Raw genomic sequence first — 13,257 nt, forward strand, 5'->3', positions numbered from 1 at the left:
TATTTAAAAGGCCTTGATGATTGCAGGCCGTTTCATCACAGGACGCATCAATTTGATTTTATTATATGCATAGATACGTATCTCGTAGTACGCGGAAATCTTGCAGACATCTGTTTGCATTAAAATTCTATCTGACATATAAATCTCTATTGTGTGACAATTAACAAGCAATACAAACACATAATTATAACCAATGTTCAAAATGAAGAGCGATTAATCATCGATTATTCGATTAACCATTATAATATATTACTAAACGAATTAGAAAGTAGGCAAGGCTACGATACACGGATTTAGATATTTTAACAGACAGGCGAAGATAATTCAGTTGTTTACAAAAAAAAATTGCCGTTTTACCGTTTCAGGTAAAAAGTATGGCAATTTTATTTAGTTCAAGTGTTTCGCCTTTGTTTCAGAATAATTATAATGAATGAATGAATAAATACACTTTTATTGTACACCAAAGAGAAAAAAAGTAGTTACAGAGATATAAATACAAAGTAAGAGAGTACAATTTGGTGACCTTATCGCTACATAGCGATTTCTTCCAGGCAACTAAAGGCGTAAAAAGAAAAATTATAGAAAATGAAAATTATTATAATTAATCATTTCTATGTTTTTTCTTATATTAGTGACGTCATGGTAAGTACTAAAAGAGTATTGCTTTAAGCGATGGAATTAAGTCGCCTGTTTAACTATTTAAATTCAATAACAATCTTATACACAGTTCATGAAGTTTAAATCGTAATTTACGTCAGTAAATGCATTTAGTTTTTTCGACTGTAATCTGATCTGGTGACACTCTAAACATCTTTAAATCGCGCGTAAAATACCATTTCCTATCCATCATGTAGTAAAATATGTAATGATTTATGTATTTATATATATATATTATATGTATATATATATATATATACATACTTTATATATTAATTTATTTACTCATATATATGAGTTATCTGTATATAATGTAGTATTAGTATGTAAAGTATATGTAATGTATATCAATTATTTATCATCATCTGGCTGCACCAGGTGAGATTGCAGTCAAAGGCTTCCTTGTAGAGAAAAAAAAATAAAGAACATGACATGGTAGTTGGGCCTGGAAGTGTTGATGATGATGAAACGAGCAAAATACGTTTAACAAACATGTCACTAGTGATTGGGTACCGGAACAAAACCAAATTATGCAATTCGATTGACTGGACATAGCGAGTGATGTAGTTGATTGAACCGCGGGGTTATTGCGCATTACATAAGGTTTCATAAATTTAAATGCATTGCGACCGTCGTAATTACGTTATTTGATTACGTTCATTACGTTATCTGTAAAAATGTTGCTATGATACTAATATAATTATTAATATTGTCGACCAAAATCACCAAACATCGTCCAATTAGTAAGGGTAATTAATCAGTATTTTAAATTTCTTCCTGTCCATGACAGAACTGAATAGTTCCCTGACTATCGTAATTTCTGACGTTAATATGTTAGTGTCGACTGTTACCCCTCTTTTTCTGTTATCTTTCCCACCATTTTCCTTAGTACCAAGCGGTCTCTATCGTCTTGAGATAATAAATCACTATACATATAATCTAATCTTAAATATCGCAAAATTTATGTTGTTTTAGATACAAGATTTTACAATAAAGCTTCATAGTTCTGATTTGACCGCCGACAGCGTAGTTTACAGCGACCATGCTTTCTGACTATAGGCCGTTGGTTCGATTCCCACCACTGGAAAATGTTTATGAATGTTTTTCAGTGGCTGGGTGTTTATATTTATATTCTAAGTATTTATGTATAGTATTCATAAAAATATTCATCAGTCATCTTAGTACACATAACACAAGCTACGCTTACTTGGGGCTAGAGGGCTATGTATGTATTGTCGTAGTATATTTATTTATTTAATCAGTGTTCCTAAAACAAAACTTATATATAATTTAGATATGATTATGATTGCAATTGCGCTGCGTAATTAATCGCTCATTTGCGTAAGCGCGGTTATGTTTATGCTTGGTTAGTTAAATTGTGGTTTAATAAGTGTCTTATCTTGATTGCAATTTATTTTAACCGACACTTAAAGTGAGTTCTTCTGCCTAGGTCTAGCGGATAGAATGTTCGACCATCGAGCACGTAGTCCGGCGTTCGTTTTCCAAAATTGCCAGATACCATGTTCATGTGATAAGGAAACCGCAGTACCAGCCCGAAGTTAGAAATTGATATGTTTAAGAAATCACGTTTAGACGCCGGTTTTTTTTTAAGTTTTTAGTTAAAAGGCTGTCAAACTGCTTTACAGTATGGAGAGTCTAAACTATAAGTCCAAAAAGGTTTTATTACATATGTACGGCAGCTAAAACAAAAAATAAAACCATCGCCTCTAAATAGAATAATACTTCGCAGGGTATGTGAGGATAACGTCCTACAAAGTGCTGCCCTGTGTCCATCAACCTGAGGCGTAGATGTTATAGTTATACTGGCAACCGCGCCATTCTGACCGTAACACAGTAATGCCAGTGGCGTGCATAGAGTATGCACAGGGTATGCAGATGATATAAAATAGAGAAAATCTCCAGTACAAACTATAAAAACTTTAGGGTAGACTTTCTATATTTGAACCAATGCCTATCCTTATGTACTGGAGATTTTTTTTAATATTCTATCATCTGCCCGATTAGTGCATACCCTGTCGATACCCTGTATGCATGCCCCTGAGCAATGATGTGTGGCGGCAGTAATAAGCATGGCAGTAGTACTACCCTGTTTGTTACCAAAAGTTCTACTACTACTAATTTAATGAGACTGATCAGCACAACTAGCAACAACATACAGTTTTACGCACAGTGCCCTATGTTGTAAAACTGTACGCACGACCTTTGTACAGTGACATTTTGCGTGCCTACACAAAATGCCGAATCCGTGCCGCGTCGCCTATGAGCAAGGTTAGACATTAGCTTAAAGCTCTGAAAATAATAGATTAGTTACGCGTCGAAAGTTATATGTATATTAATTTTATTCGCAAAATGTTTGCATACTATTATGTAAAGGGACACAAATAATTTTATGAAAAAAGTATAACATTCCAGCAGGGCTAGCACAGGCAGGAGACAAAAATTATAACCCCCGATTATATCCCCTGACAGGAGATATAATTAACGTCTCCACCTGCTAAAGCAAGGGAACAGGGAATAGGAGAAGTTTACCCACGTTTATTAATACACATATATATTATTTGGATTTTATTCCCATGTGCGCCAGTGCTATGCAAGTTGATAAAGCCGTGGGAGACGATGAATTTTTATCCCTTCCCCGGGGACAAAATTGTCTCCTGCCCATGCTAACCGTGCAGCAAATAGAGATATTCTATTCTACGGAAAATCTTGCATTTCCAAAGGAGCGTATGATACGAAACCACCCTGGTACTTTGTCCACCCCACAGACCGAATAGTAGTCTTATAAGTGAGAGGACCTTGTTTCGATCCCCGTCAAGGGCGTTTTGGGCACTTATAGTTTGTGTGTTTTCTCTGGTTTTGTCTGGTGGATGGCTTTTAGACAGTAGCTAGTTACTACTGTACCGACAAAGACAATAACACCAAGCGATACTCTTGCTTGTTACTTACTGTTAATTTAGTTTTCTACGAGTGAAAGATTTTATAAAATTGGTTTAGATTACGAAATAATATTGAAGAATACATAAGCGATACATAACGTACCTCTAAAGCGTGTAAAGTATTATTTCGGTTTTCATTTACACGTTGTATATTATTTGACTTTATATGATTTACACGTTGTACATTACATACAAAAAATCTAGTCTTTCCTCTGTTTTATATTAATATAGGTATGGAAATTAAAACTAAAGTTAATTTTGTTATCTTCTTTATTACAGGGTAAATCGGTGATAAGACCAATTGCATTCAAGCCATTGGGCGGGCGCCTGTCTGCGGGCGGAGAGCGATATGGCTCCACACCTGTGCTCGCGAGTCGACCGCCATCGCTTATGACACTATATGGAAGTAAGTGTTAACAATTAATTCATCGTAATCATCATTTGTACCCATATTCCAGCAAATAAAAACTGTTCTACTCCATCATATCAACCCATTACCGATCCACTGCAAGGCACGGCACCACGGCACCCACAAATGAGAAGGGTTTAGGGCCTATCATGCTGGCCCAGTGCGGATTGGTGGACTACACACGCCTTCGAGAAAATTACAATAGAGAACTCTCAGGCATGCAGGTTTCCTCACGAAGTTTTCCTTCACCGTTGAAGCTAGTAAAATATTTTAATTGCATAAATTAATTATAACTATTATAATAGTCTAAGAAAACTTTTTAAGCTACAAGTTTTCTTTTCTATTCAAGTACTGCAAACTTGGTGGTAAGTGATGATGCAATCTGAGATGGTAGCGGACTAACTCATGGGTATGGTATAACAGTTATACTAAACCCTTTGTACGCTAAATGACGGTACGACTTTGTCGGCAGGGTACTAACTAGTTACAATCTTGCCAACAAAGCTTTCCATCGGACCAAACCACAGAGAATTTAGAATTTTAGACAATCTATTTATTATAAATTACCCCTGCCAGAGATCGAACCCGGGACCTCCTACTTATAAGACACACACACAGCGCTCCACACTGCGCTAGGTCGTTAAAAAGCGCGTTATTATAGCATATAAATACAACGTACTGAAAAGACTTATACGGATATAAAAAAATTATTAAAATGGCATTAAATATTTAAGTTATAATAAAACTTTTATTATTATGTGAAAAAAAAAATATTTCTTCATTCTTTTCTTGTAGATAGCAACATTTTAGCAAAGTTTTATATGGTTTTCTTCAAATAATATATACATATGTATTCTAAGTAGCCAAAATGAATACAGCCAAAACGTGGTATATGCGTGCGCCAATTTTCAATCAAATCTGTTCAACTAAATCGTTTTAAATGTTAGTGATAAGTTTTTTGGGGGGGGGGATAGAAAGTCTTCTACATTTTTTGTGTCATTGGTGTAATACTAAAGTTGCGTGTTTACTTTATAAGATGCACATACATTTTTGCCCGAGTCAGGAATGTAAAATGCGGTTAGTAATAATTTTTACAGCAAATCGTGATAAGTAATTGAATATGGTAATAACGCGACCAACAAAACAGTGGCAATATTGGTAAATTGAATGTGATAAATTGATAATGTAATCTGAATTCGTTCTAAGAAAAATTACGTTAAAATTACAGGTTCCTCTGATGTCCGCGAATCCCGTTGGTGTGGGTCCCCACAGCCAGCGTCGCTGTCCGCACTGCCACCCTCCGCGCATTCCGCTCCGCTCCACCAACGGCACCACTCCGCGATCGTGTGAGTGTTCTTATTCTAACTTTTATTCCACGTTATTTAACACAACTTTTTCATTTCCTCTATAATTTTGCCCTTGACTGTAAACTCACCTCATCATGAAAAAGAGACTTAAATTGTAGCAGGAAAATCAGTTAGGGCTTCTTTGTTTATTACATTACAAGTAAGCCCTTGACTGCAATCTCACTTGATGGTGAGTGATTGTAGCGCGTTAAATTTTTAACCTTTAATTAAATTTAACCTATACTGAATCTCTTAGTAAAACGTCTTTGACGATAGGCCGAAGCCTCCCACCAGATCAGACCAGATAAAAATTCGTAAATATAAAATTCTCAAACTGCCATGTATCGAAGCCGGGACTTCTAAGTCAAACCACAGCGCCGCTCACCGCAGCAGGCAATAGAGAAAGAAAGAAAGCTATGTTGGGAGTATCTATATGTGATCAAATCAGAACACGCCTTTGAAAACATTATGGAGGACTCTCACATCCGCAGGTTTCCTCACGATGTTTTCCTTAACTGTTAAAGAAAGTGAAACTTAAATTATATACATAATTATTATTAATTAGAAAGTGTAATTCTGTAAAATTACTTAAATTAAAATCTTTAAAACTTTGAGGTGTCGGGGATCGAAGTTGGTCCATATGAAAAGGAATCCATAATAGTTTCACTATGTTATTATTGCTTACTGGTTATTCTACACCAACAAACTAACAACATTTCTAAGCCTATAAAAGCCCACTGCTAGTAGCAGTCCACCTCTCTCATATGCCAGAGGGATATAGAGGCGAGACCCTCCACGCTGCTTCAATGCGGGCTAACAAATGCATGATATAAATTACCAACCTGGTGGTCGAGATCTTCCGAGATACGAAGTTATGAATGAACTTTATTTATAAGGTATATTATTGCACACCACAAAAAATATGCAAAAGCTTCCTACAACCCGACAGAGTACGCACTAGCGCTACAAAAGTACCTCTTAAAACATCCAATTATAAAATAATAGACTTTATAGAGTTTTTGGCGCAGTGGGCAGCGATCCCAGAGCGCTTTCTGAATCCAAGGCCGTTGGTTCGATTCCCACAACTGGAAAATGCTTGTGTGATGAACATGAATGTTTTTCAGAGTCTGTTTATATGCATAGTATAAGTTTTTTTGTATATTATTCATAAAAATTTCATCAGGCATCTTATTAACACAAGCTAGGCTTTCTTTGACGCTAGTTGACGATGTGTGTATTGTCGTAGTAAATAAAAAAAAAAACAAATAATTATTTTAATACATTCGGTCAAAAATTAGACGTTTTCATGTGAGTTTGGCGTACGTTAAGGTATTGTTGTCCACATCGGTGCTTACCGTTTCTCTCCTGCATTTAACATCAAAATATTACATAAGGATGTTTCTATTTATGAATGAATACTATTTTAATGTAAAATACTTTTTGATTGCCTTTGGGAACGATAAACTACTTTTTTTAACACTCCGTGCGTAATTTAAATACTGACATAACTGACTTTTAACTTATTTATATACACGGTAACTTTTTTGACGTCTTACAACAGTGACCCAGTTAATCTGTTAACTTCTACTGTTTAAAAAATAATAACCAAAAAAATATATTACGATTTTTATTTCACTTCGGTGTCTTAATTGCACCATACCTATAATCAAGTGTAAGCGTTGCGTTTGCGGTGCCGGTATCAATTCAATTAATTGCGATCGTTATGTATGTGAATGTAGCAGTGTTTATTGAGCTATGTCCGAAAATTTAGGTAGCTAGTACATGAAAAAGTAATCGTTATTACCCGCATTCATCAATTAAACTCCCGCGTAGTATGTGACGTTATCTTAATAAACTCATCAATAACAGAGCCCTACATCTCCATTAAACTTGAACTGTGTAAAGCGTAGACCAATTCAAACAATAATTGTGAAAACAAAATGAATGGCTCAGAAAATATACAGTTTAACAATGTAAAACTTAACCTATTACATTTACAGTTTAACAATGTAAAACTTAACCTATTTTTTTTTTTTTTTAATTTATTGTTCAAAATAAAAGTAACAAATATTTTTCCAACATAATTATCCATCCCCTTAGAAACTATGCGTTTATGGTGGGGATGGCAGGTTCGCAAGTGTATATCTTAAAAAAAAGAAAAATTTATTCAACTACTTAATCTTAATGTAAAAATATTTAGACAATCTTAATCAAACAGTGGCATTTTTGAACTATTAGCTAAAAAATGTCTTTTACAATTTCTTAAAAATATATGTTTTTTTCCATTTACACATTGCAAAGCAGGTGGGAGATCTTCAAATATTTTGGGTAATATGTATTTATAATTCCTTCTTCCGTACACATTATGTGTTTTCGGTAGAAAAAGTTTCCGAAAATTACCATCTCGCCCTTTACGTCTAAGATGTTGTATGTTACCAAATTCTTCCTTAAGTACAGCTAACGTAACTTTGCTCTGCACTGGCAATAATTTACAATATGTGAATAATTCATGGCATTTCTTTGAATATTTCAGTTTGATTTTTTAAGGTACTATGGTTTTTAACATTTTTAGTTGTAAGTTGTATATTCGGGTAATATATGTTTTATATGTTCTACCATAACTACTCAGACCGTATCTAATTATTGAGTCTGCTAGTGCCAAGTACAGTAATCTCAGCGTCTTGTAAGGAAGTTTATATTTGAGTATGTATAACCTACTTAATATAGCTCTCAGCCTTTCGCAAATATAGTTGATATGGGGTTGCCGATTAAAACGAAAGTCAATTTTGAGACCAATATACATATGCTCCTCAACCATATCTATATAGGTACAAATGCAATTTTGTATCTTGCCGTGCAAGCAGTCGTGCGCATGCGCAACTATATGAGCTTTATATTCTGCTTTGTTGTACATATTGTTACATTTATACAATTCACTTCTGGACTAATGGCCTCTCGCAATGGAAGGGTTTGCCCATAATCACCACGCTGGGCAGACGGGTTGGTAATCCCAGTAAAACACCGCGTCATTTTTGATGAGATGATGAGACGATGAGTTAGAGGTGAGACCTGGAACCGAACTCGATACCACAGAAAGAAAGGCTAAAGTGTAAACCACTAAGCTAATGATACTTAATAGTAATGACCTTCCTGCTGAGTTTAGGAACACAAATGTCTCCTTAAGCACAGTATACAGTAAGTCTTTAAAAAGGGTCCTAAAAAATAGGCTTAGAGATGTTTTTGTGAGGGACCTGCAAATGCTGTTATTACTAATGCTAAAGTAACCATTTGCAGCTCCATTATGAAACCATTATACAACATCAATTGTTTCTATACTTTCTACTTATCTATTCATAAGTCAAAATAGTTTTTAGCATCTAAACATATTACTACGTTATTGTAAGAGAGACGATCCCGTCAACAAACTGTTCTACGGTTTGACGGAATTTTTGTTAAATATCTTACTGTAGCAATTGTAACCGAAAATAAAAATAAATAAAAAATACAACAAAAATGCATATACAAACAAGTAAACACGAAGATATTTTTGCATTTATAAATATATAAATATACTACGTCATACACACATCGCTATCTAGCCCCAAAGTAAGCGTAGCTTGTGTTATGGGTACTTAGATGATCGATGAATATTTTTTAATGAATATTATACATAAATACTTATAATATAGATATAAACACCGACACTGAAAAACAGTCATGATCATCACATAAACATTTTCCAGTGGTGGGAATAGAACCCACGGCCTTAAACTCAGAAAGCCGGGTCGCTGCCCACTGCGCCAATCGGCTGTCATTATTATTAACAAAACGTTGTAACAAGTGGATTAGTTAGAGTTACAAGCGTTGAATGATAAACATTATTGGGAATGCCGCGCCAGACGGTGGAAATGAATTCCCGACACACATAGCTTACTGAGAACGGCGGGTGTGCTGGAATGTCCGCCGTGGAGGCATCAGATAGTCAATTTATTGTGCTTATCGATATTGTAGGTACCCGACTTTTGCGCTTACGCACTGTTATACTTTGGCACTTGGTTGAAATGAATAGAACACGACACACGCACAAGTGGTTAATAATACTATTACTATACATCACGTGAAAATAAACCTACTGACTACGTTGTGGGTTATTTTTAAAACACTAGTATTTTTTTTTATTAGTTGATAATGATTTCAGACATGGCTACGACGCGACGTGTTGTAGGTAAACATTTAAAAACATAATATTTATGAGGAAAATAGGTTGTAGGTAAACATTCAAAAACATAATATTTATTTATTTATTTAATATTTATTTATATATTTATTTATGAGGAAAATAAGTAATTTAATATGAATTTAAAATATTTTTAAAGCTGAATCGATTACTATTACGTTAATTGAATCCATCTCGTAACCTTTAAGCAACTTTTGCAATTTAGGCGCACAGAAATATATTTGTTACGACATCGTAATACAAATATTAGAATTACTATTCTCTATTTTGTTATGCTTGTTTACTACATTTAAACCTTTCTCTTGAATCACTCTATCTGTCGCTGAAAACTGTACTAAAATCAGTTTGCATAGTTTAAAAGATAACAGCGTACGAACAGCGCGAGCTACTTTGTTTTATACTATGTAAAGATTTTATAATAAATTTCCAATTATTGACTTTACATAAAACACTCCACAATTGTTATTATCACACAAATCTCTTTACTTAGCTGAATTGACCAGTCTTAAAGTAGTGCCATCCCTTTCTCTGTTTCGCTTGTGACTTGTCAATTTAATTAAGTTATAGAAGAGATTTGAGTTAAAAAACACTGGTATCTTGGAATCTTTGACGACGAATTTTGACGACGTCGACGACGTGTGCGATGCGAATTTATGTAGGAGGTCCCGGGTTCGATTTCCGGTAGGGGCATTTATAATTTTTGTATTTTCTCTGGTCTGGTCTGGTCTGGTGGGAGGCTTTGGCCGCGGCTAGATACTACCGACAAAGACGTGCCGGTAAGCGATTTAGTGTTCCGTTGCGATGTCCCATTGAAACGATACGATTGTACGATTAGGGGTATGACTACTACACTCCCTAACAGGTTAGCCCGCTACCATCTTAGACTCCATTATCAGTTACCACCAGGTGAAATTGCAGTCAAGGGCTAACTTGTAGTGGAATAAAAAAAACAAAACTATATTTATTATCCAGATAAAGAAAGCAATGAAAAGTGATTAATAATATAATATGCACTTATTAATAATCTATTAACGTATATCCGCTACATTGTCACGATGGTGACATCATCGAATTTCAGCAGTATTTGTAATAGTCTATTTTAAATTATGTAGCCTTTTAAACTACGTTAGATCTGCTTTATACCGGTTATATATGTATACATATACTAGCGGACCCCAGCGCCATCTGTCGGGCTAATTTGTGAATCCAAACCATCCAGAGTCATCCAAAAAATCATTCAAATCGGTCCAGCCGTCTAGGAGGAGTTCAGTGACATACACACGCACACAAGAAATATATATATATGTGAAGTCTACCAATGAGAATACACATTACAAAGTTATATGTTTAAGACAACATCTTATGTTTATATATATATATATTTCTGAACCTTGCCAGCGTTTTTTTTTTATTGTATTAATCAAGGAGATGGCCAAATTGATAAATTTTTAGGATTACATGTATGATAAAAAGCTTTGGTAGGCATTGCTCTTACTTCATAGCTCAACATTAACTAGACTGTGAGATGGTGATAACATAAAGAAAAACCTGGATAAGTTTGTTGTGGGCTCTTGTTAGACCAGGGCGCGTTTGGAACCCTCCTAGCTTTAGTTTTAAGTTAACGAATGCAGTTATCACCATCACTAACATTAAGTGACTACCGCCCTTCTCATTCTAAGAAGAGACGATGAGAGAGAGAAGAGAAGAATGTGCTGAGATAATGATGATCATGAAACAATTTGTAAAATTACGACTCCTCATTTTTTTTCGGAAATAATAAATATTTCGCCTTGAAACTAGTATTTTAAAGTAAATAGCAGACTCATCGAGATAGAAACTAATATCTAAGAAGGCCATTCAATTTCCATAATTGCTTGGAAGTAAACCTCGCATTAATCATCGTTCAACTACAGATCTCAAGAAGCGCATTATATTTATCCAATTTGACTGAAAACGGTAGAAAAGGGTAAAAGGCTTACCATTCTGTCTATGGTTTTAGGACTTTCCGATATTGCTCAATTTAAAAAAAAAAACAATGCTGAAACTTCTCAGTTGCCTATCCCTAGCAGACTTTTGTTAGTGTATTGGTTTTGTTGGTAGTTGCAGCTTTTTTAAACTCTTATCTCTAATCGGTGTCTGGCTTGGCTTTGTAACAGAGCGCTTAATCATTTACGAGCGCTTAATGTAGGAAACTAGCCTAGTAGTAACTAGAAAAAAATCTGATGAAATTCATTTATATTCATTTATATTATATAATTTTTTAGATTTGGATATTAGATAGAATAGTTGCAAAACATACGAGTTGTAAGCTGTAAAGTTAGCATCTCTTGAGTATTAGGTTTCGGACTAAATGAGCGTAGAGCGTTTTTACGAAGATATATGTGGTATTGCGTTACAAATTATTAGTTACACCTTTTGCAGCAAACTGCTAGGGATTCCACGACATTCTTCCGAGCTTTTAATAACTTTCCTATACTTTTATGAGTTTTGATATGTTATTTTGCACATTATATCCTCGATCCATCGCTTCTAATCGCCCACCTGCGATACTGCTTTATTTGCTCGGCTTCTAAGGCTTCTGGAGTAATGTTATAAGATTCTTATGGCATATAAGCTTGCTCCAGAATTCTACTGATACTTTCAGAGACTTCACGGTAAAACACACAAATAAAAACACATCATAACCTTATTATAATAAATTACGTACTACATAATTTATTTGACTATTTTACACATCTCTCGCCTCTATAAATCATGGTTACCCTAACGTAGACGAGCGATTATGTGATTATGTCGGGCGAACCGTGACAGGCTGAGTTTATGATTGTAAGCACTATGGTGAAAAACTAAGCCATTTGAAACTACCACTATAAAAGGTAATGGAAGAAATAAAAATGTTACGCATTGAGTTTATATAGTCTACGAGGTAACTCTGTGAATATATAGATAACTAGCTGAACTTAGCGCCATCTGTCGGGCTGATTTGTGAATCTAAACCATCTAGTGTGCCACCCAAACGCATACCGAAAAATTCGTTCAAATCGGTCCAGCCGTCTAGGAGGAGTTCACATACACACGCACACAAGAAATATATATATAAAGATTAGCGGGCCCGGCAGACATCGTCCTGCCCAGAAAATCAGTACCATCTACCGGTCCCATTTGGGTCATAAGTATTTAACGATGCAAAAAAAAATACAAAAAACAATAAAAGAAAAAGAAAAGAAATCTCGATAGGGAAACTTGTCACCTAGCCGTATGAAATATACTTACCTAATATACGTAAACACAATCATCAAAATCGGCCGAACCGTTTCGAACCAGTGTTACCACAAACACCGTGACATAAGAGATATAACTTATTTAAAACTGCTAGTTGCCCGCGACTATGATATCTTATACAAAATCGAGTCAATCCGTTTCTTGGTTTCTGCTTGAAAGCTATGGACAAACAAACAAGCACACTTTTTTAACATTACTAGTAAAGACAAGGATTTGTTGGACACCCAAAAGAACACCTCCTAAGATAATAAGAGCAAAAATATCCTTAGTAATATTATCAATGTAAATGTGTGTTCGTTTGTTGGCTCGAACTAAGCAACGACTCAACTTAATTAGATGACAAAAAACGGATCCTACGGTGTTTGTAAA

At 34.9% G+C, this 13,257-nt stretch overlaps 1 protein-coding gene across 2 annotated transcripts in view; it reads left to right on the forward strand.

Moving 5' to 3' along the window:
• Positions 1-13,257, forward strand: part of LOC120629713 (leucine zipper putative tumor suppressor 2 homolog) — a 182,888-nt gene that overhangs the window by 145,092 nt on the left and 24,539 nt on the right. For both annotated transcript variants that reach the window (XM_039898704.1, XM_039898705.1), the window contains 2 exons: positions 3,894-4,020; positions 5,252-5,369. In XM_039898704.1, the coding sequence (XP_039754638.1) occupies positions 3,894-4,020; positions 5,252-5,369 (245 nt within the window). The remainder of the gene's footprint in view (positions 1-3,893; positions 4,021-5,251; positions 5,370-13,257) is intronic.

The sequence above is a fragment of the Pararge aegeria genome, chromosome 15, assembly GCF_905163445.1.
Source record: "Pararge aegeria chromosome 15, ilParAegt1.1, whole genome shotgun sequence".
NCBI lineage: Eukaryota > Metazoa > Arthropoda > Insecta > Lepidoptera > Nymphalidae > Pararge > Pararge aegeria.